At 45.6% G+C, this 22,045-nt stretch overlaps 1 protein-coding gene across 1 annotated transcript in view; it reads left to right on the plus strand.

Annotated features, from left to right (window-relative positions):
• The window catches only part of LOC110490910 (catenin delta-2-like), a 616,290-nt gene that overhangs the window by 191,519 nt on the left and 402,726 nt on the right, over positions 1–22,045 (plus strand). The window contains exon 3 of the mRNA XM_090199252.1: positions 12,571–12,686. Within this exon, the coding sequence (XP_090055378.1) occupies positions 12,571–12,686 (116 nt within the window). The remainder of the gene's footprint in view (positions 1–12,570; positions 12,687–22,045) is intronic.

A 22,045-nucleotide genomic window follows, 5' to 3' on the forward strand; every position in this document is an offset into this window, starting at 1 on the left:
TGGGTGGTAGTCTAGCTAGGAGGCTGTTTGGTCTGTCAGTCTGGATAAGACGTAGTCTAGCTAGAAGGCTGGGTGGTCAGTCTGGATAAGACGTTGTCTAGCTAGAAGGCTGGGTGGTCTGTCAGTCTGGATAATACGTAGTCTAGCTAGAAGGCTGGGTGGTCAGTCTGGATAAGACGTTGTCTAGCTAGAAGGCTGGGTGGTCAGTCTGGATAAGACGTAGTCTAGATAGAAGGCTGGGTGGTCTGTCAGTCTGGATAAGACGTAGTCTAGATAGAAGGCTTGGTGGTCTGTCAGTCTGGATAAGACATAGTCTAGATAGAAGGCTGGGTGGTCAGTCTGGATAAGACATAGTCTAGCTAGAAGGCTGGGTGGTCTGTTTGTCTGTATAAAACGTTGTCTAGATAGAAGGCTGGGTGGTCTGTCAGTCTGGATAAGACGTTGTCTAGCTAGAAGGCTGGGTGGTCTGTCAGTCTGGATAAAACATAGTCTAGATAGAAGTCCGGGTGGTCTGCCAGTCTGGATAAGATGTAGTCTAGCTAGAAGGCTGGGTGGTCTGTCAGTCTGGATAAGACGTTGTCTAGCTAGAAGGCTGGGTGGTCAGTCTGGATAAGATGTAGTCTAGCTAGAAGGCTGGGTGGTCTGTCAGTCTGGATAAGACGTTGTCTAGCTAGAAGGCTGGGTGGTCTGTCAGTCTGGATAAGACGTAGTCTAGATAGAAGGCTGGGTGGTCAGTCTGGATAAGACGTTGTCTAGATAGATGGCTGGGTGGTCAGTCTGGATAAGACGTTGTCTAGCTAGAAGGCTGGGTGGTCTGTCAGTCTGGATTAGACGTTGTCTAGATAGAAGCCTGGGTGGTCAGTCTGGATAAGACGTAGTCTAGCTAGAAGGCTGGGTGGTCTGTCAGCCTGGATAAGATGTAGTCTAGATAGTAGGCTGGGCGGTCTGTCTGGATAAGATGTAGTCTAGCTAGAAGGCTGGGTGGTCAGTCTGGATAAGACGTTGTCCAGATAGAAGGCTGGGTGGTCAGTCTGGATAAGATGTAGTCTAGCTAGAAGGCTGGGTGGTCAGTCTGGATTAGACGTAGTCTAGCTAGAAGGCTGGGTGGTCAGTCTGGATAAGACGTAGTCTAGCTAGAAGTCCGGGTGGTCTGTCAGTCTGGATAAGACGTTGTCTAGCTAGAAGGCTGGGTGGTCAGTCTGGATAAGACGTAGTCTAGATAATATGTTGGCCGGGTGGTCTGTCAGTCTGGATAAGACGTAGTCTAGATAGAAGGCTGGGTGGTCAGTGTGGATTAGACGTAGTCTAGATAATATGTTGGCCGGGTGGTCTGTCAGTCTTGATAAGACGTAGTCTAGATAGAAGGCTGGGTGGTCAGTCTGGATAAGACGTTGTCTAGCTAGAAGGCTGGGTGGTCTGTCAGTCTGGATAAGATGTAGTCTAGATAGAAGGCTGGGTGGTCAGTCTGGATAAGACGTTGTCTAGCTAGAAGGCTGGGTGGTCAGTCTGGATAAGACATTGTCTAGCTAGAAGGCTGGGTGGTCTGTCAGTCTGGATAAGACGTAGTCTAGATAGAAGGCTGGGTGGTCTGTCAGTCTGGATAAGACGTTGTCTAAATAGAAGGCTGGAATGTCTGTCAGTCTGGATAAGACGTAGTCTAGATAGAAGGCTGGGGGGTCAGTCTGGATAAGACGTTGTCTAGCTAGAAGGCTGGGTCGTCTGTCAGTCTGGATAAGATGTATTCTAGATAGAAGGCTGGGTGGACTGTCTGGATTAGGCGTTGTCTAGATAGAAGGCTGGGTGGTCAGTCTGGATAAGACGTTGTCTAGCTAGAAGGCTGGGTGGTCAGTCTGGATAAGACGTTGTCTAGACAGAAGGCTGGGTGGTCAGTCTGGATAAGACGTAGTCTAGCTAGAAGGCTGGGTGGACTGTCAGTCTGGATAAGACGTTGTCTAGCTAGAAGGCTGGGTGGACTGTCTGGATTAGACGTTGTCTAGACAGAAGGCTGGGTGGACTGTCTGGATTAGACGTTGTCTAGATAGAAGGCTGGGTGGTCAGTCTGGATAAGATGTAGTCTAGCTAGAAGGCTGGGTGGTCTGTTGGTTGGAGTGTAATGCTTATACTATTTGAGTTTGTTTTTGCCTTTGAATGAAAGTGTCTGCTGAATGATCGATCACCAAATGAAATAACACAAAAAAATGGTTATTAGAAATTTCTGCAAATGTATAAAAAATAAAAATGAAATATCAAATGTACATACGTATTCAGACCCTTTACTCAGTACTTTGTTGAAGCACCTTTGGCAGTGATTACAGCCTCAAGTCTTCTTGCGTATGACACTACAGGCTTGTTACACCTGTATTTGGGGAGTTTATCCCATTCTTTTCTGCAGATCCTCTCAAGCTCTGTCAGGCTGGATAGGGAGCGTCGCTGCACAGCTATTTTTATGTCTCTCCAGAGATGTTCGATCGGGTTCAGTGGCTGGGCCACTCAAGGACATTCAGAGACTTGTCCCGAAGCCACTCCTGCGTTCTCTTGGCTGTGTGCTTAGAGTCGGTGTTCTGTTGGAAGGTGAACCTTCACACAAGTCTGAGGTCCTGAGCTCTCTAAAGCAGGTTTTCATCAAGGATCTTTCTGTGCCTTGCTCCGTTCATCTTTCCCTCGATCCTGACTAGTCTCCCAGTCCCTGGATAACATCCCCACAGCATGATGCTGCCACCACCGTGCTTCAACGTATAGATGGTGCCAGGTTTCCTCCAGACGTGATGCTTGGCATTCAGGCCAAAGACACCGTTTCCCTAGAGCACACAAAAACTATACATACTGTACCTCAGCCTTAAACATCAGCACCACAGGAAACTTCCACAAAGCTGTGAACGATCTGAGAGACTATGCACGAAGGGCCTTCTATGCCATCTATAGGAAAATAAAATTTGACATATCAATTAGGATCTGGATAAAAACACTTGAATCAGTTTTAGAACCAATTGCCCTTTATGGTTGTGAGGTCTGGGGTCCGCTCACCAACCAACAATTAACAAAATGAAACAAATTGAGACTGTCTGCAGAATTCTGCAAAAAACATCCTCTGTATACAGCGTAAAACACCAAATAATTCATGCAGAGCAGAATTAGGCCAATACCCGCTAATTATCAAAATCCAGAACAGAGCCGTTAAATTCTACAACCACCTAAAAGGAAGCAATTCCCAAAACTTCCGCAACAAAGCCATCACCTACAGAAAGATGAACCTGAAAAAGAGTCTCCTATGCAAGCTGGTCCTAACCCTAACCCTAACCCTAACCTTAACCCTAACCCTAACCCTAACCCTAACCTTAACCCTAACCCTAACCCTAACCCTAACCCTAACCTTAACCCTAACCCTAACCCTAACCCTAACCCTAACCCTAACCCAGAAAGAATTCGAAAACAAATCCAATTTTGATAAACTCCCATATCTACTGGGTGAAATACCACAGTGTGACATCACAGCAGCAAGATTTGCGACCTGTTTCCAACAAGAAAAGGGCAACCAGTGAAGAACAAACACCATTGTAAATACTAACCATATTTATTTATTTTTCATTCTGTAGTCTAACTATTTGCGCATTGTTACAACACTGTATATAGACATAATATGACATTTGAAATGTCTTTATTCTTTTGGAACATTTGTGTAATGTTTATTAGCTTTTTCCCTTGCTTTGGCAATGCAAACATGTTTCCCATGATTTGCAGTGGTCTGATACTCCTTCCATTTCAATATTATCGCTTGCACAGTGCTCCTTGGGATGTTTAAAGCTTGGGAAATCTTTTTGTATCCAAATCCGGCTTTAAACTTCTTCACAACAGTATCTCGGACCTGCCTGGTGTGTTCCTTGTTCTTCATGATGCTCTCTGCGCTTTTAACAGACCTCTGAGACTATCACAGTGCAGGTGCATTTATACGGAGACTTGATTACACACAAGTGGATTGTATTTATCATCATTAGTCATTTAGGTCAACATTGGATCATTCAGAGATCCTCACTGAACTTCTGGAGAGAGTTTGCTGCACTGAAAGTAAATGGGCTGAATAATTTTGCACGCCCAATTTTTCAGGTTTTGATTTGTTAAAAAAGTTTGAAATATCCAATAAATGTCGTTCCACTTCATGATTGTGTCCCACTTGTTGTTGATTCTTCACAAAAAAAAAACAGTTTTATATCTTTATGTTTGAAGCCTGAAATGTGGCAAAAGGTCGCAAAGTTCAAGGGGGCCGAATACTTTCGCAATGCACTGTATATCCTTTACTGCATACATGTACCATACTCACCTTTCCCTCTACACATATATCCTGTACTGCATACATGTACCATACTCACCTTTCCCTCTACACATATATCCTGTACTGCATACATGTACCATACTCACCTTTCCCTCTACACATATATCCTGTACTGCATGCATGTACCATACTCACCTTTCCATACACATATATCCTGTACTGCATACATGTACCATACTCACCTTTCCCTCTACACATATATCCTGTACTGCATGCATGTACCATACTCACCTTTCCCTCTACACATATATCCTGTACTGCATACATGTACCATACTCACCTTTCCCTCTACACATATATCCTGTACTGCATACATGTACCATACTCACCTTTCCCTACACATATATCCTGTACTGCATACATGTACCATACTCACCTTTCCCTCTACACATATATCCTGTACTGCATACATGTACCATACTCACCTTTCCCTCTACACATATATCCTGTACTGCATACATGTACCATACTCACCTTTCCCTCTACACATATATCCTGTACTGCATACATGTACCATACTCACCTTTCCCTCTACCCCACGATACAAAACACCACACATCACAATAACCAAACAACCTCGCCAACCGTATATCCCAAAACATATTCCCCAGCTATACAGAAAGCCCCCCAACACACCATGTCTCCTGAAACATCTCCACACTTTATCATTCTATAGAACTCAAACTCAACCCTAATGTGCACAGAGACCATCCCATTAAAACCTCTTTGGGAAAGGCGTACCGCTAGCGCCTGGCCTCGACAACATCCGGTGAAATTGCAGAGTTGCAAAATTCAAAATACGAAATTCGTAATGCTAAACATTCATGAAAATACAAGGGTTATACATCGTTTAAAAGCTTAACTTCTTGTTAATTCTGCCGCATTGTCAGATTTCAAAAAGGCTTTACGCCGAAAGCAGACCATGCGATTATCTGAGGACAGCGCCCCACATTCAAAAGCATTAAAAACATTTTCCAACCAAGCAGAAGCGTCACCAAAGTCAGAAATAGCAATAAAATAAATCACTTACCTTTGAAGATCTTCCTCTGTTTGCAATCCAAAGGGTCCCAGCTACATCACAAATGGTTGTTCTGTTCGATAAAGTCCTTCTTTATATCCCCAAAAAGTCAGTTTAGTTGGCGTGCTTCATTCAATAATCCTCCGGTTTCCCCTTGTTAAAAATGCATTCAAAATGAATCCCAAACGTTACCAATAAACTTTGTCCAAACAAGTAACACAACGTTTCTAATCAATCCCCAGGTACCCTAATATGTAAATAAACTAAATTTAATACGGAGAATAGTATGTTCATTACCGGAGATAAATAACGACGTTCGCACCATCACGTCACAACAGCCAAAATGGGAGCCACTTAGAAAAACTACATCTTCAAGCTCATTTTTCAAAAACCAGCCTGAAACTATTTCTAAAGACTGTTGACATCTAATGGAAGCCCTGGGAACTGCAATCTGCGAGGTCTTATTTTTATATTCCCATAGACAGCCATTGTAATCAGTGGTGAGCTCAAAAAATAAAAACTGGATGGATTGTCCTCGGGTTTTTGCCTGCCATATCAGTTCTGTTATACTCACAGACATTGGTTTAATAGGTTTAGAAACTTTAGAGTGTTTTCTATCCAATACTACCATGCATATGCATATCCTAGCTTCTGGGCCTGAGTAAGAGGCAGTTTACTTTGGACATCTCAGTCATCCAAACTTCTGAATACTGCCCTAATAAGTAAAGGGTCTGTTATCCCCCCACCTTTGACCCTGTTCCTCCTTGTTAGCCAAATAGCCAACTTCGCCTGAGCAAACAGAAAATTCAACAAAACACATTTGGCCTTCTCCTTATTCGAATACCTGTATCCCATTATTAACATCCCAACAGTAAAAACCACCCCCTACCTCTCACACAGACATTCAAATTTGTTGTTTAATTTCTGAAAAGGCACAGTGTGCCATTATTTTTGGTAAGAATTAAGTATAAAATAAAGGTTTTACAAACAAACAAAAAAACTCACTAATTATCTCTCGCTCTCTCTCCATCGCGCTCTCTCTTTATCTTTCTTTCTTTCTCTCTCTCTCTCTCTCTCTCTCTCTCATTATCTCTATTTCTCTCTCTCTCTCTCATTATCTCTATTTCTCTCTCTCTCTCTCATTATCTCTCTCCCTCCGCCTTTCTTTCTCTCTCTCTCTCTCTCTCTCTCTCTCTCTCTCGCTCTCATTATCTCTATTTCTCTCTCTCTCTCTCATTATCTCTCTCCCCCCGCCTTTCTTTCTCTCTCTCTCTCTCATTATCTCTATTTCTCTCTCTCTCTCTCTCATTATCTCTCTCCCCCCCGCCTTTCTTTCTCTCTCTCTCTCTCTCTCTCTCATTATCTCTATTTCTCTCTCTCTCTCTCATTATCTCTCTCCCCCCCGCCTTTCTCTCTCTCTCTCTCTCTCTCTCTCATTATCTCTATTTCTCTCTCTCTCTCTCTCATTATCTCTATTTCTCTCTCTCTCTCATTATCTCTCTCCTCCGCCTTTCTTTCTCTCTCTCTCTCTCTCTCTCATTATCTCTATTTCTCTCTCTCTCTCTCTCTCTCTCATGATCTCTCTCCCCCCCGCCTTTCTTTCTCTCTCTCTCTCTCTCTCTCTCTCATTATCTCTATTTCTCTCTCTCTCTCGCTCTCATTATCTCTCTCCCCCCGCCTTTCATTCTCTCTCTCTCTCTCTCTCTCATTATCTCTATTTCTCTCTCTCTCTCTCTCATTATCTCTCTCCCCCCCGCCTTTCTTTCTCTCTCTCTCTCTCTCATTATCTCTATTTCTCTCTCTGTCACTCTCTCATTATCTCTCTCCCCCTCGCCTTTCTTTCTTTCTCTCTCTCTCTCTCTCATTATCTCTATTTCTCTCTCTCATTATCTCTATTTCTCTCTCTCTCTCATTATCTCTATTTCTCTCTCTCTCTCTCTCATTATCTCTCTCCCCCCCGCCTTTCTTTCTCTCTCTCTCTCTCTCATTATCTCTATTTCTCTCTCTGTCACTCTCTCATTATCTCTCTCCCCCCCGCCTTTCTTTCTCTCTCTCTCTTTTCCAGGCGCCTGTAATGACTAAACCGATAAATTATTAAGGCCAAATATCAGAGTGTTGCTGTGTTTGTGTGTTGAATATTTATAATACAAATGAAACAAGTCATTTGCCAGATGGTTGCAGTAATACGTCTCAGCCTTACTGTTGTTAATATCTGGGGACAGTTTCTGTTTCGTGTGTGTGTTGCTATTTATTCGTAAGTAGACATTTTCTATGAGTTGGTCAGTACAGCAGAGACAATACAAAACTAACAGTGTTAGATTAAAAATCCCCGCAGCCTTATACTACTGACTGTCTCATCGACCTGCATGGAGGAAGAAATATCTTTATTTACCATAGCAAATGTGCTGTGTGTGTGTTGGTCAGTTGGACTGTATATATAGAATATGACATTTGCAATGTCTTTATTGTTTTGAAACTTCTGTATGTGTAATGTTCACTTTATATAATCACTTTATATATTATCTACCTCACTTGCTTTGGCAATGTTAACACATGTTTCCCATGCCAATAAAGCCCTTGAATTGAATTGAATTGAGAGAGAGATGGACAGAGATGGGGAGAGAGAGATAGACCTAAGAGTTCTCTAACCGTCTCCTTGCCTTACAGGACCCAGTCGCTATCATGAGAGCCATTGGGTCTCCGGCAGTCAACAGCTTGTTTTTCTGAGAGAGGAGGAGGGGAAGGGCCAACACTTTCACTAGAGGAGCAGTCACTACTCTCAAGGGGAGGAACTACACTACACTAACTCAGACCCACAATACAAACAGCTTCTATGGAGAAGTCCTCATGTCACTTCTATGACGTTTGCTCTTCATTCTCCAGTAAAGGACATGAACGTAACATGACACAGAGCCGCAAAGTGTCTCTACGTATACTCTGTGATACACACACGCACACGCACACGCACACACACACAAACACACACACACACACAAACAGACACACACACAGACAGAGAGTCACACACTGTATTCATAGCATCTCTCTAGGGGAGGGTTGGTATCTTCTCATCTGACTGTCAACAACACAGAGAGAGAATGAAAGATGGGAGGAACAGGAAAGGAGTGAAAAGAAGAGTGCAGAATGAGGAGAGAAGAAGAGTGGAAACCTATTTAACTAGACAAGAGAAGAAGAGTGGAAACCTATTTAACTAGACAAGAGAAGAAGAGTGGAAACCTATTTAACTAGACAAGAGAAGAAGAGCAGCGGAGAAGAGAATGTGATTGACAGTGTTTGGTATGCCCGAGAGAGATACGGTAACCTTTTCATAAGTCTCCTCATTCCCCCCCTCTCTCTCTCTCTCTCTCTCTCTCTCTCATAAATAAAACTTTAAAGTACAATGGCACTTCTCTTTTTAATGGCCTGACACATTCTCTCCGTCCCAAAACCGTCTGTTATTAGCTGCAGATTGGCCACTTTACTCTGACCTAACACCAGGGGGACTCTGTCCTGAATGGTGAAATAGGACTCCTCTTCTATCTCTGTTACTACCCACAGTGACACCTGCTTTAGGTTTATAAACTGTTGACAACTTTGTCCTCATCTCAAACACACTTGACTGTCATTTCACCCCAAATGCTCTTACCATTTCCAGCCACTCCTGTTGCTTTGAACAAAGTTGAGCTGATGAACGATGCCCAGAGGGGCTTCTGGGGGATTCTACTGTTGCTATAGCGACCTTTGTGGCTGGCTGCACTGCTGTTCTCTTCTATTCAGGTCTCGTAGACACACACACTTGCGTGCGTTCACGTACACTCACATAGTGTGTTTGTAACGCCCGGGGTGTAGTGGGGAAGAAGTCAGGCGCAGGAAGCAGAGAGTTCAGGGTAGCGCTACTTTTTAATGCACCACATCGGTGAACAGACGCCAAACCCAAACAAATGCCCCAAACACGGGGGACTTAAACAGTCCAGCAAAAAACCAAACACACGGACAACCATGACACACAGACGTGTACACATGTACATCGAACAATCCTGCACAACCAGCAGGCAGGCCAGCTGGTAATTAAAGCCCAACCAATCAGCCTAAAACAAACACAGGTGAAACCAATAAACAGAACATGGGAAAAATGATCAGTGGCAGCTAGTAGGCCGGTGACGATGACCGCCGAGCGCCACCCGAACAGGAAGGGGAGCCACCTTCGGTAGGAGTCGTGTCAGTGTTGGAATCCAATCCTGGTCACGTGTGTGTGCGCGCAGACACAAACTCTCACACTAATGTTCATGTGGGGCAAAGCAGACCAATCAAAACGTATGCCTCTTCCGGAGTATGGTGGAGGTAATTATGATCTAGGGACTTTCTGTTGGAGTTTTGTGGTGTTTCTTTAGACAAGAAACAGGTGGATCTTGAGATTTGACGAAGATCTTTGGGGAACAAAGCAGGTGCTTGTAGTCTGACAGTTTCCCAGACTGACGTTCCTCTGACTCAGATGGTAGTCGATTCATTGTAAAGACTTTTGATGGCGGTTTATTTCTGGTCTGTTTACATTTTGAGAATGTATTTTCCTCTTCTGATTTGGTTTTGGTGTGATCTTTCTCTGTCTCGATGAGAGGAAAGGAGATAAACAAAGGAAAGGAGAGAAGCAGAGGAGAGGAAAGGAAAGGATAAAGGAGAGAAGCAGAGAGGAAAGGAAAGGAGAGAAGCAGATAGGAAAGGAGAGAAGCAGAGAGGAAAGGAAAGGAGAAGGAGAGGAGAAGGAAAGGAAAGGAAAAAGAAGAGAAGCAGAGAGGAAAGGAAAGGAGAGAAGCAGATAGGAAAGGAAAGGAGAAGGAGAGAAGCAGAGGGGAGGAAAGGAAAGGAAAGGAGAGAAGCGGAGAGGAAAGGAAAGGATAGGAGAAGGAGAGAAGCAGAGGAAAGGACTGGTGAAGAGAGGGTAGACAGGAAAGCAGAGGAGGGGATTGGTGAGAGGAGATGAGAGGAGGAGAGGGCTATGAGCTGGGGTGTACTGGGTGGATGTGTTGGGGTGGGGGGAAAAGAAGGGATTTGGGGTGTGGTGGGATTTCAGATTGTGTCAGGGGATCAACTCATTCAGCACCTCAAATGGCTTTCAAAAATCAATCTTATACATACACACACACACACACTTTACACACAGAGGTGCACACACACACATACACACACACACACTGCACACACGGACTCCACACACACACACACACACACAAACCCATTCATAGGTGTGGAGATCAGTGCACTATCGATCTGCTTCTGCCTGGCTGTGATTAAACCAAACACACACAGGTTTCCAGTGTGAACCTCATCAGATTTAGTTCTAGCTGATGGCGTTGGAGACTGATATGGAGGACTGCCAATACAACCCTGTATTACAGACTATTGTAAAATAGACACAAATTGCTTATTGGAAATTTGTTACAGGTACATGAAAAAGTACATTTTTTTTGTGTGCAGTTCATGATTTTGTATAGAGTGAATGTCAATCACAGATAAAGACAGTAGGTTACTTAAGACAGAATTTATAGGAGGGAGGTTGGTCGGGGAGGGTGTGAAAGTCTTAGCACCCAGAGGTTGTGTGTAAAAATCTCATCACGGACAACTTTACCATTTTAGCTTACTACTACTACTTACTTACTACTTTTCAGCTACTTTGCAACTACTAAACATATTAGCTAACCCTAACCTTAACCATTTAACAACTTAGCTAGCATGTTGCCTAACATTAACCCCTAAACCTAACATTTACCCCCTAACCCTAACCTTAACCCCTAGCCTAGCTAACATTATCCACCTAGCTAGCCTAGCTAACATTAGCCACCTAGCTAGCCTAGCTAACATTAGCCACCTAGCTAGCCTAGCTAACGTTAGCCTCAACAAATGATAATTTGTTTAATGTACACAAATGCGTTGTGACTGAAAACGTGTAATACACACACAAAAAGTTGACTTTTTCGTGTTGTGGTCTTGAATTTCGAATAAGTAATTTGTGTTTTATTTCACAATTAGCTGTAATATTATGTTATGCCATTGAGTCACTTAAAGACCTAATGCATTAGCTGCTGTAATCCATACGTACACCAGACAGAACGCTCAAGATTGGACGTCTGTCCATGTCCTAAGGACGCTGGGAAATGCCTTTCAAATCGACCACTGGGGGGCAACAGTGAGCGCCTTTACCGTCAAGTAGGCTTGGGTTTTGCTGGGGCGTTGCTGGGGCGTTGCTGGGGTTTTGCTGGGGCGTTGCTGGGGCGTTGCTGGGGCTTTGCTGGGGCGTTGCTGGGGCGTTGCTGGGGCGTCGGTGGGAGAGGCAGATGGGTGTAATCACATGATTCTGGATCCAAAGGTCACACGTTAAATAAAGGGTAAATTAAATTATATTTAATAAAAGTTCAATCACAGATGTTTTTTACTTTTTTGTTTTTAACCCTATCCAAAACCTTAACCATTCAGAATGAGTGTCTAAACGTATTGTTTTAACCCTATCCAAAACCTTAACCATTCAGAATGAGTGTCTAAACGTATTGTTTTAACCCTATCCAAAACCTTAACCATTCAGAATGAGGGCCTAAACGTATTGTTTTAACCCTATCTAAAACCTTAACCATTCAGAATGAGTGTCTAAACGTATTGTTTTAACCCTATCTAAAACCTTAACCATTCAGAATGAGTGTCTAAACGTATTGTTTTAACCCTATCTAAAACCTTAACCATTCAGAATGAGTGACTAAACGTATTGTTTTAACCCTATCCAAAACCTTAACCATTCAGAATGAGTGTCTAAACGTATTGTTTTAACCCTATCTAAAACCTTAACCATTCAGAATGAGTGTCTAAACGTATTGTTTTAACCCTATCTAAAACCTTAACCATTCAGAATGAGTGTCTACACTTATTGTTTTAACCCTATCCAAAACCTTAACCATTCAGAATGAGTGTCTACACTTTTAGCCGTATCAAAAACATTAACCCTTAACTTAAAAACACTTTGAAATTTGACGTTTGGAGAAACGTGGATAAACGTCAACGAATCTGTAAAAATTGGTAAAAACATGAGATCGTGTTGCACACACATGTAATTCTTCCCGTGAAGATCTTCCCAGTAGAAAAACAGTAACATTGTTGAGACAGACCTGCAAGCTGTGTGTCCGTGTTGTGCTGCATGCTGGATCTGTGTGTTCATTTGTGTCTATCTATCTTTCTCTTGAAGGAGTTGCAGTTTGAGAGGCTGACCCGTGAGCTGGAGGCAGAGAGACAGATTGTAGCTACCCAACTGGAGAGATGCAAGCTGGGCTCTGAGACCGGTGGAAGTATGAGCAGCATCAGGTAACACACCTGTGTGTGTGCGCGTGTGTGTGCACATGTGTGTGTGTGTTGTGTGTATAGAATGGCCATCTAGCTCCCAGGGTGGAACTCTCTTCATAGGCATTCTCTCAGGGGGAAAAATTAATCTGTGACACCCTCTGACACTATCTGCACACCTTGAAATGAACTGATGTGTGGTGTGTGTGTGTGTGAAGGGGATGTGTGTGTGTGTGTGAGGGGGATGCGTGTGTGTGTGTGTGTGTGTGAGGGGGATGCGTGTGTGTGTGTGTGTGTGTGAGGGGGATGCGTGTGTGTGTGTGTGTGAGGGGGATGCGTGTGTGTGTGTGTGTGTGTGTGTGTGAGGGGGATGCATGTGTGTGTGTGTGTGAGGGGTGTGTGTGTGTGTGTGTGTGTGTGAGGGGGATGTGTGTGTGTGTATGTGAGAGGGGGATGTGTGTGTGTGTGTGTGTGTGTGTGTGTGTGTGTGTGAGGGGGATGTGTGTGTGTGTGTATGTGAGAGGGGGATGTGTGTGTGTGTGTGTGTGTGTGTGTGAGGGGGAAGTGTGATGAGTGTGTGTGAGAGGGGGATGTGTGTGTATGTGAGAGGGGGATGTGTGTGTGTGTGTGTGTGTGTGTGAGGGGGATGTGTGTGTGTGTGTGTGTGTGTGTGTGTGTGTGTGAGGGGGATGTGTGTGTGTGTGTGTGTGAGGGGGAAGTGTGATGAGTGTGTGTGAGAGGGGGATGTGTGTGTGTATGTGAGAGGGGGATGTGTGTGTGTGTGTGTGTGTGTGTGTGAGAGGGGGATGTGGGTGTGTGTATGTGAGAGGGGGATGTGTGTGTGTGTGTGTGTGTGTGAGGGGGATGTGTGTGTGTGTGTGTGTGTGTGTGTGTGTGTGTGTGTGTGTGTGTGAGAGAGGGAAGTGTGATGTGTGTGTGTAAGTGCGTGGCCAGGCTAACTGTCATCACGGGGGAAATACTTTAATATTGGCGTGTTAATTAGATTGGCCCTAGATTGTCCAAAAACTGTTAAATTATGTTTGGCAATTATGAGTCTGACCTTGGGGTGCAAAAAAGTGCCAGCAGACAACGGAGAAAGAGCACTTCATGGAAAGAGAGGAGAGGATGATGAAGGAAAGAGATATGGAGAGAGGCGGAGGCAAAAGAGAGGAGAGGATGTCAGCATCTGACTAGCGTGTTAATTCATTAGCTTCTGTATGATAACAGCTTTGAGAGAGAGACAGTGGAGCAGAGCGGAACTGAATTTAGACTGTGTGTGTGTGTGTGTGTGTGTGTGTGTGTGTGTGTGTGTGTGTGTGTGTGTGTGTGTGTGTGTGTGTGTGTGTGGCAGTCTATCTCTGCCTGCTAGACAATGGCGATAATGATGCAGGTTACAATATTTAGAGATGGAGTGAGATGGTAGTCGTTATACTCTTCTGAATGTCAGCAGGAGAGTGTGTGTGTGTGTGTTTGTGTGTGTGTGTGTGTGTTGCTGAGTTCAGATTTCATCATGCTGTTCATAGTTCATCAGGCTGAGTTCAAAATGCTGAGTTCATAGTTTATCATGCTGAGTACATAGTTCATCATGCTGAGTCCATAGTTCATCATGCTGAGTACATAGTTCATCAGGATGAGTACATAGTTCATCATGCTGAGTTCATAGTTCATCATGCTGAGTTCATAGTTCATCATGCTGAGTTCATAGTTCATCATGCTGATTACATAGTTTATTATGCTGAGTACATAGTTAATCATGCTGAGTACATAGTTCATCATGCTGAGTACATAGTTCATCATGCTGAGTTCATAGTTCATCATGCTGAGTACATAGTTCATCATGCTGAGTACATAGTTCATCATGCTGAGTACATAGTTCATCACCTGAGTACATAGTTCATCATGCTGAGTACATAGTTCATCATGCTGAGTACATAGTTCATCTTGCTGAGTACATAGTTCATCATGCTGAGTACATAGTTCATCATGCTGATTACATAGTTCATCATGCTGAGTCCATAGTTCATCATGCTGAGTACATGCTGAGTACATAGTTCATCATGCTGAGTACAAAGTTCATCATGCTGAGTCATGCTGAGTTAGGATCTTAGCATTATGAACTATGAACTCAGCGATATGAACTCAGCATGAGAACTATGAACTCAGTACGATGAACTATGAACTCAGCATTTTGAACTCAGCCTGATGAATTATGAACTCAGCATGAGTACTATGAACTCAGCCTGATGAACTATGAACTCAGCATTAGTACTATGAACTCAGCCTGATGAACTATGATCTATGCATAACGAATTGTGGACTCAGCAACATGATCTGAGCATGATGAACTATGAACTCAGCATGGTGAACTATGAACTCAGCATTATGAACTCTGAACTCAGCATTATGAACTATGAACTCAGCATGATGAACTCAGCATTATGAACTATGAACTCAGCATTATGAACTATGAACTCAGCATTATGAACTATATAACTCAGCGTTATGAACTCAGCGTTATGAACTCAGCATTATGAACTCAGCATGATGAACTATGAACTCAGCATTATGTACTCAGCATTATGAGCTCAGCATTATGAACTCAGCATTATAAACTATGAACTCAACATTAAGAACTTGGCATTATGAACTCAGCATTATGAACTATGAACTCGGCATTATGAACTCAGCATTATGAACTATGAACTCAGCATTATGTACTCAGCATTATGAGCTTAGCATTATACAATATGAACTCAGCGTTATGAACTCAGCATTATGAACTATGAACTCAGCATTGTGAACTATGAACTCAGCATTATGAACTATGAACTCAGCATTATGAACTCAGCATTATGAACTATGATCTTAGCATTATGAACTCAGCATTATGAACTCAGCACTAAGAACTCAGCATTATGAACTCATCATTATGAACTCAGCACTATGAACTATGAACTCAGCATTATGAACTATGAACTCAGCATTATGAACTATAGACTCAGCATTATGAACTCAGCATTATGAACTCAGCACTATGAACTCAGCATTATGAACTCAGCATTATTGTCATGTATTGTCATGTTGTGTCTTTCTGTCCTTTCCTTTCACCCTGTCTCCCTCTGCTGGTCGTACTAGGTTACCGTTTCTGTCCCTCTTTCCCCCAGCTGTTCCTTGTCTTCTCTGACTACCTCATTCACCCCTTTTCCCACCTGTTCCCTTTTTCCCTCTGATTAGGTCCCTATATCTCTCTCTGTTTCTGCTCCTGTCTTTGTCGGATTCTTGTTTGTGTGTCTCATGCCTGAACCAGACTATCATCGTGTTTGCTGCAACCTTGTCCTGTCCTGTCGGAATCTACCTGTCCATCTGAGCCCACGTGTGTTCATCATTAAAGAAACTCTGTTTGTTAATTCGCTTTTGGGTCCTCATTCACGCACCTGACAGAAGAATCCGACCAAGAATGGACCCAGCGACTTCGGATCCTCTCCACTCAGCCGTCGAGATCCAGGGAGCGATGCTAGGCAGACACGAGCAGGAATTGTCTGCTGCTCGACATGCCGTTGAGACCCTGGCCACCCAAGTCTCCAACCTCACAGAACAGGTTCACCATCTCCGCCTCGATCCACCGGCCACTTCCAGGGCTTTCGAATCTCCGGAGCCCAGAATCAATAACCCGCCGTGTTACTCTGGGGAGCCCACTGAATGCCGCTCGTTCCTCACCCAGTGTGATATTGTGTTTTCTCTCCAGCCCAACACTTACGCCAGGAGCACTGCTTGTGTCGCCTACGTCATATCTCTCCTTACTGGACGGGCTTGTGAGTGGGGCACGGCAATCTGGGAGGCAAGGGCTGAGTGTACTAACCAGTATCAGGACTTTAAGGAGGAGATGATACGGGTTTTTGATCGATCTGTTTTTGGGGAGGAGGCTTCCAGGGCCCTGTCTTCCCTATGTCAAGGCAATCGATCCATAACAGACTACTCTATTGAGTTTCGCACTCTTGCTGCCTCCAGTGGCTGGAACGAGCCGGCTTTGCTCGCTCGTCTTCTGGAGGGTCTCCGCGCAGAGGTAAAGGATGAGATTCTCTCCCGGGAGGTTCCTTCCAGCGTGGATTCCTTGATTGAACTCGCTATTCGCATTGAGCGACGGGTTGATCTTCGTCACCGAGCTCGTGGAAAGGAGCTTGCGTTCTCCGTTGCCCCCCTCTCCGCATCACTACCATCTTCCTCTGCCGGCTCGGGAGCTGAGCCTATGCAGCTGGGAGGTATCCGCATCTCGACTAAGGAGAGGGAACGGAGAATCACCAACCGCCTCTGTCTCTATTGCGGTTCTGCTGGTCATTTTGTCACTTCATGTCCAGTAAAAGCCAGAGCTCATCAGTAAGCGGAGGGCTACTGGTGAGCGCTACTACTCCTGTCTCTCCTTCAAGATCCTGCACTACCTTGTCGGTCCATCTACGCTGGACCGGTTCGTCAGCTTCCTGCAGTGCCTTAATAGACTCTGGGGCGGAGGGCTGTTTTATGGACGAGACCTGGGCTCGGGAACATGACATTCCTCTCAGACAGTTAAGGGAGTCCACGGCCTTGTTCGCCCTGGATGGTAGTCCTCTCCCCAGGATTCAGCGTGAGACGCTACCTTTAACCCTCACTGTTTCTGGTAATCATAGCGAAACCATTTCTTTTTTAATTTTTTGTTCACCTTTTACACCTGTTGTTTTGGGCCATCCCTGGCTAGTTTGTCATAATCCTTCCATTAATTGGTCTAGTAATTCTATCCTCTCCTGGAACGTCTCTTGTCATGTGAAATGTTTAATGTCTGCTATCCCTCCTGTTTCCTCTGTCTCTTCTTCACAGGAGGAGCCTGGTGATTTGACAGGGGTGCCGGAGGAATATCACGATCTGCGCACGGTGTTCAGTCGGTCCAGGGCCACCTCTCTTCCTCCACACCGGTCGTATGATTGTAGTATTGATCTCCTTCCGGGAACCACTCCCCCCCGGGGTAGACTATACTCTCTGTCGGCTCCCGAACGTAAGGCTCTCGAGGATTATTTGTCTGTAGCTCTTGACGCCGGTACCATAGTCCCCTCCTCCTCTCCCGCCGGAGCGGGGATTTTTTTTGTCAAGAAGAAGGACGGGTCTCTGCGCCCCTGCATAGATTATCGAGGGCTGAATGACATAACAGTGAAGAATCGTTATCCGCTTCCTCTTATGTCTTCAGCCTTCGAGATCCTGCAGGGAGCCAGGTTTTTCACTAAGTTGGACCTTCGTAACGCTTACCATCTCGTGCGCATCAGGGAGGGGGACGAGTGGAAGACGGCGTTTAACACTCCGTTAGGGCACTTTGAATACCGGGTTCTTCCTTTCGGCCTCGCTAACGCTCCAGCTGTCTTTCAGGCATTAGTCAATGATGTCCTGAGAGACATGCTGAACATCTTTGTTTTCGTTTACCTTGACGATATCCTGATTTTTTCACCGTCACTCCAGATTCATGTTCAGCACGTTCGACGTGTCCTCCAGCGCCTTTTAGAGAATTGTCTTTTTGTGAAGGCTGAGAAGTGCACTTTTCATGCCTCCTCCGTCACATTTCTCGGTTCTGTTATTTCCGCTGAAGGCATTAAGATGGATCCCGCTAAGGTCCAAGCTGTCATTGATTGGCCCGCCCCTAAGTCACGCGTCGAGCTGCAGCGCTTTCTCGGCTTCGCGAACTTCTATCGTCGTTTCATCCGTAATTTCGGTCAGGTGGCAGCTCCTCTCACAGCCCTTACTTCTGTCAAGACGTGCTTTAAGTGGTCCGTTTCCGCCCAGGGAGCTTTTGATCTCCTCAAGAATCGTTTTACATCCGCTCCTATCCTTGTTACACCTGACGTCTCTAGACAGTTCGTTGTCGAGGTTGACGCGTCAGAGGTGGGCGTGGGAGCCATTCTTTCTCAGCGCTCCCTCTCTGACGACAAGGTCCACCCATGCGCGTATTTTTCTCATCGCCTGTCGCCGTCGGAACGTAACTATGATGTGGGAAACCGCGAACTGCTCGCCATCCGGTTAGCCCTAGGCGAATGGCGACAGTGGTTGGAGGGGGCGACCGTTCCTTTTGTCGTTTGGACTGACCATAGGAACCTTGAGTACATCCGTTCTGCCAAACGACTTAATGCGCGTCAGGCGCGTTGGGCGCTGTTTTTCGCTCGTTTCGAGTTCGTGATTTCTTATCGTCCGGGCTCTAAGAACACCAAGCCTGATGCTTTATCTCGTCTCTTCAGTTCTTCAGTAGCCTCCACTGACCCCGAGGGGATTCTCCCTGAGGGGCGTGTTGTCGGGTTGACTGTCTGGGGAATTGAGAGGCAGGTAAAGCAAGCGCTCACTCACACTCCGTCGCCGCGCGCTTGTCCTAGGAACCTTCTTTTCGTTCCCGTTCCTACTCGTCTGGCCGTTCTTCAGTGGGCTCACTCTGCCAAGTTAGCCGGCCACCCTGGCGTTCGGGGTACGCTTGCTTCCATTCGCCAGCGTTTTTGGTGGCCCACCCGGGAGCATGACACGCGTCGTTTCGTGGCTGCTTGTTCGGTCTGCGCGCAGACTAAGTCCGGTAACTCCCCTCCTGCCGGCCGTCTCAGGCCGCTTCCCATTCCCTCTCGACCGTGGTCTCACATCGCCTTAGATTTTGTCACCGGACTGCCTTCGTCAGCGGGGAAGACTGTTATTCTTACGGTTGTCAATAGGTTCTCTAAGGCGGCTCATTTCATTCCCCTTGCTAAGCTTCCTTCTGCTAAAGAGACGGCACAAATCATCATCGAGAATGTTTTCAGAATTCATGGCCTTCCGTCAGACGTCGTTTCGGACAGAGGTCCGCAATTCACGTCTCAATTTTGGAGGGAGTTTTGCCGTTTGATTGGGGCTTCCGTCAGTCTCTCTTCCGGCTTTCACCCCCAGTCTAACGGTCAAGCAGAACGGGCCAATCAGACTATTGGTCGCATCTTACGCAGTCTTTCTTTTCGCAACCCTGCGTCTTGGTCAGAACAGCTCCCCTGGGCAGAATACGCCCACAACTCGCTTCCTTCGTCTGCGACCGGGCTATCTCCTTTTCAGAGTAGCCTCGGGTACCAGCCTCCGCTGTTCTCATCTCAGTTCGCCGAGTCCAGCGTCCCCTCCGCTCAGGCTTTTGTCCAACGCTGCGAGCGCACCTGGAAGAGGGTCAGGTCTGCACTTTGCCGTTATAGGACGCAGACTGTGAGGGCTGCTAATAAGCGTAGAACTAAGAGTCCTAGATATTGTCGCGGTCAGAGAGTTTGGCTCTCCACTCAGAACCTTCCCCTTAAGACGGCTTCTCGCAAGTTGACCCCGCGGTTCATTGGTCCGTTCCGTATTTCTCGGGTCATTAATCCTGTCGCAGTTCGACTTCTTCTTCCGCGATACCTTCGTCGCGTCCACCCGGTCTTCCATGTCTCCTGTATCAAGCCCGTTCTTCGCGCCCCCGCTCGTCTTCCCCCCCCCCCCCATCCTTGTCGAGGGCGCACCCATCCACAGGGTCCGTAGGATTTTGGACATGCGTCCTCGGGGCCGTGGTCACCAGTACCTCGTAGATTGGGAGGGGTACGGTCCTGAGGAGAGGAGTTGGGTTCCCTCTCGGGACGTGCTGGACCGTGCGCTGATCGAGGATTTCCTCCGTTGCCGCCAGGTTTCCTCCTCGAGTGCGCCAGGAGGCGCTCGGTGAGTGGGGGGGTACTGTCATGTATTGTCATGTTGTGTCTTTCTGTCCTTTCCTTTCACCCTGTCTCCCTCTGCTGGTCGTACTAGGTTACCGTTTCTGTCCCTCTTTCCCCCAGCTGTTCCTTGTCTTCTCTGACTACCTCATTCACCCCTTTTCCCACCTGTTCCCTTTTTCCCTCTGATTAGGTCCCTATATCTCTCTCTGTTTCTGCTCCTGTCTTTGTCGGATTCTTGTTTGTGTGTCTCATGCCTGAACCAGACTATCATCGTGTTTGCTGCAACCTTGTCCTGTCCTGTCGGAATCTACCTGTCCATCTGAGCCCACGTGTGTTCATCATTAAATAAACTCTGTTTGTTAATTCGCTTTTGGGTCCTCATTCACGCACCTGACAATTATGAACTATGAACTCAGCATTATGAACTATGAACTCAGCATTATGAACTATAGACTCAGCATTATGAACTCAGCATTATGAACTCAGCACTATGAACTCAGCATTATGAACTCAGCACTATGAACTCAGCATTATGAACTCAGCATTATGAACTCAGCATTATGAACTCAGCATTATGGACTATGAACTCAACATTATGAACTCAGCCTGATGATCTATGAACTCAGCATGATGATCTATGAACTCAGCATTATGATCTATGAACTCAGCGTTATGAACTATGAACTCAGCATTATGAACTACGAACTAAGCCTGATGAACTGTGAACTCAGCCTGATGAACTATGATCTCAGCCTGATGAACTGTGAACTCAGCATCATGAACTGAGGGTTAACTCAGCAGGAGCTCCATTCTGCTGTTATTCTCATGTGTATTATATGTATGCACAAGCATGAATGTGTGTGTGTGTGTGTGTGTGTCTGTTCATATTGAGTGTTTGTGTGTGTGTGTGTGTGTGTGTGCGTGTGTGCGTGTGTGCGTGTGTGCGTGTGTGCGTGTGTGCGTGCGTGTGTGTGTGATGTCTCGCTGGCGTGTCTGCTCATATGATGCTTGGCAGCTGGTATTGTGTGAGTGACTGGGGTCTTTTAATAGATACAGGCCAGGCTTTTTATCCCAGCCAACTCAATATCTCAGTGTGGATATTCACAGATGTAGTGGTTGGGTGTGGCTGATCAGAGATTCATCTTTATTCACAGAGACTTTTTCCAGACTGCTTCCCAAATGGCAACCTTTCCCAAACAAAGTGCAATAATTTGGACCAGCCTCATATGGCTCTGATTAAAAGGAGTGAATAGGGCACCATTCTAGATGCCCAGTCATCATTCAGTCAGAAACCCTCTCACAGACAGGCCAGGGACACAAACATCTAAATGACTGCAACACCTTGTATTTGTAATGTTAGTGGAAATCATGTTGGACATACGCATATGACCACTGTGTGTGTATGTTTTGCATACGTCTGTGTGTGTCTGTCTGCGTCTGTGTGTGTGTGTGTGTGTGTGTGTGTGTGTGTGTGTGTTCTGGAGGTACCACCCTGCCTCTCCTCAGGAGTGTTCCGCTCCATAAAGCCGTTCAGGCATCTCCACAGACGCCACTCTGGGCTGAGGACCCTGGCCATCCATCTGTGGCGAGACACACCCAGGGTGCTAGTGAGTAACATATGTTCTCTCAGCAAGTGCTCAGTACACTTCGGATCGGTAATGGCGGTTACCAGTAACACACACACACACCCCATGC

The sequence above is a fragment of the Oncorhynchus mykiss genome, chromosome 15 (genome assembly GCF_057628025.1).
Source record: "Oncorhynchus mykiss isolate SJ-2025 chromosome 15, ASM5762802v1, whole genome shotgun sequence".
Lineage (NCBI taxonomy): Eukaryota > Metazoa > Chordata > Actinopteri > Salmoniformes > Salmonidae > Oncorhynchus > Oncorhynchus mykiss.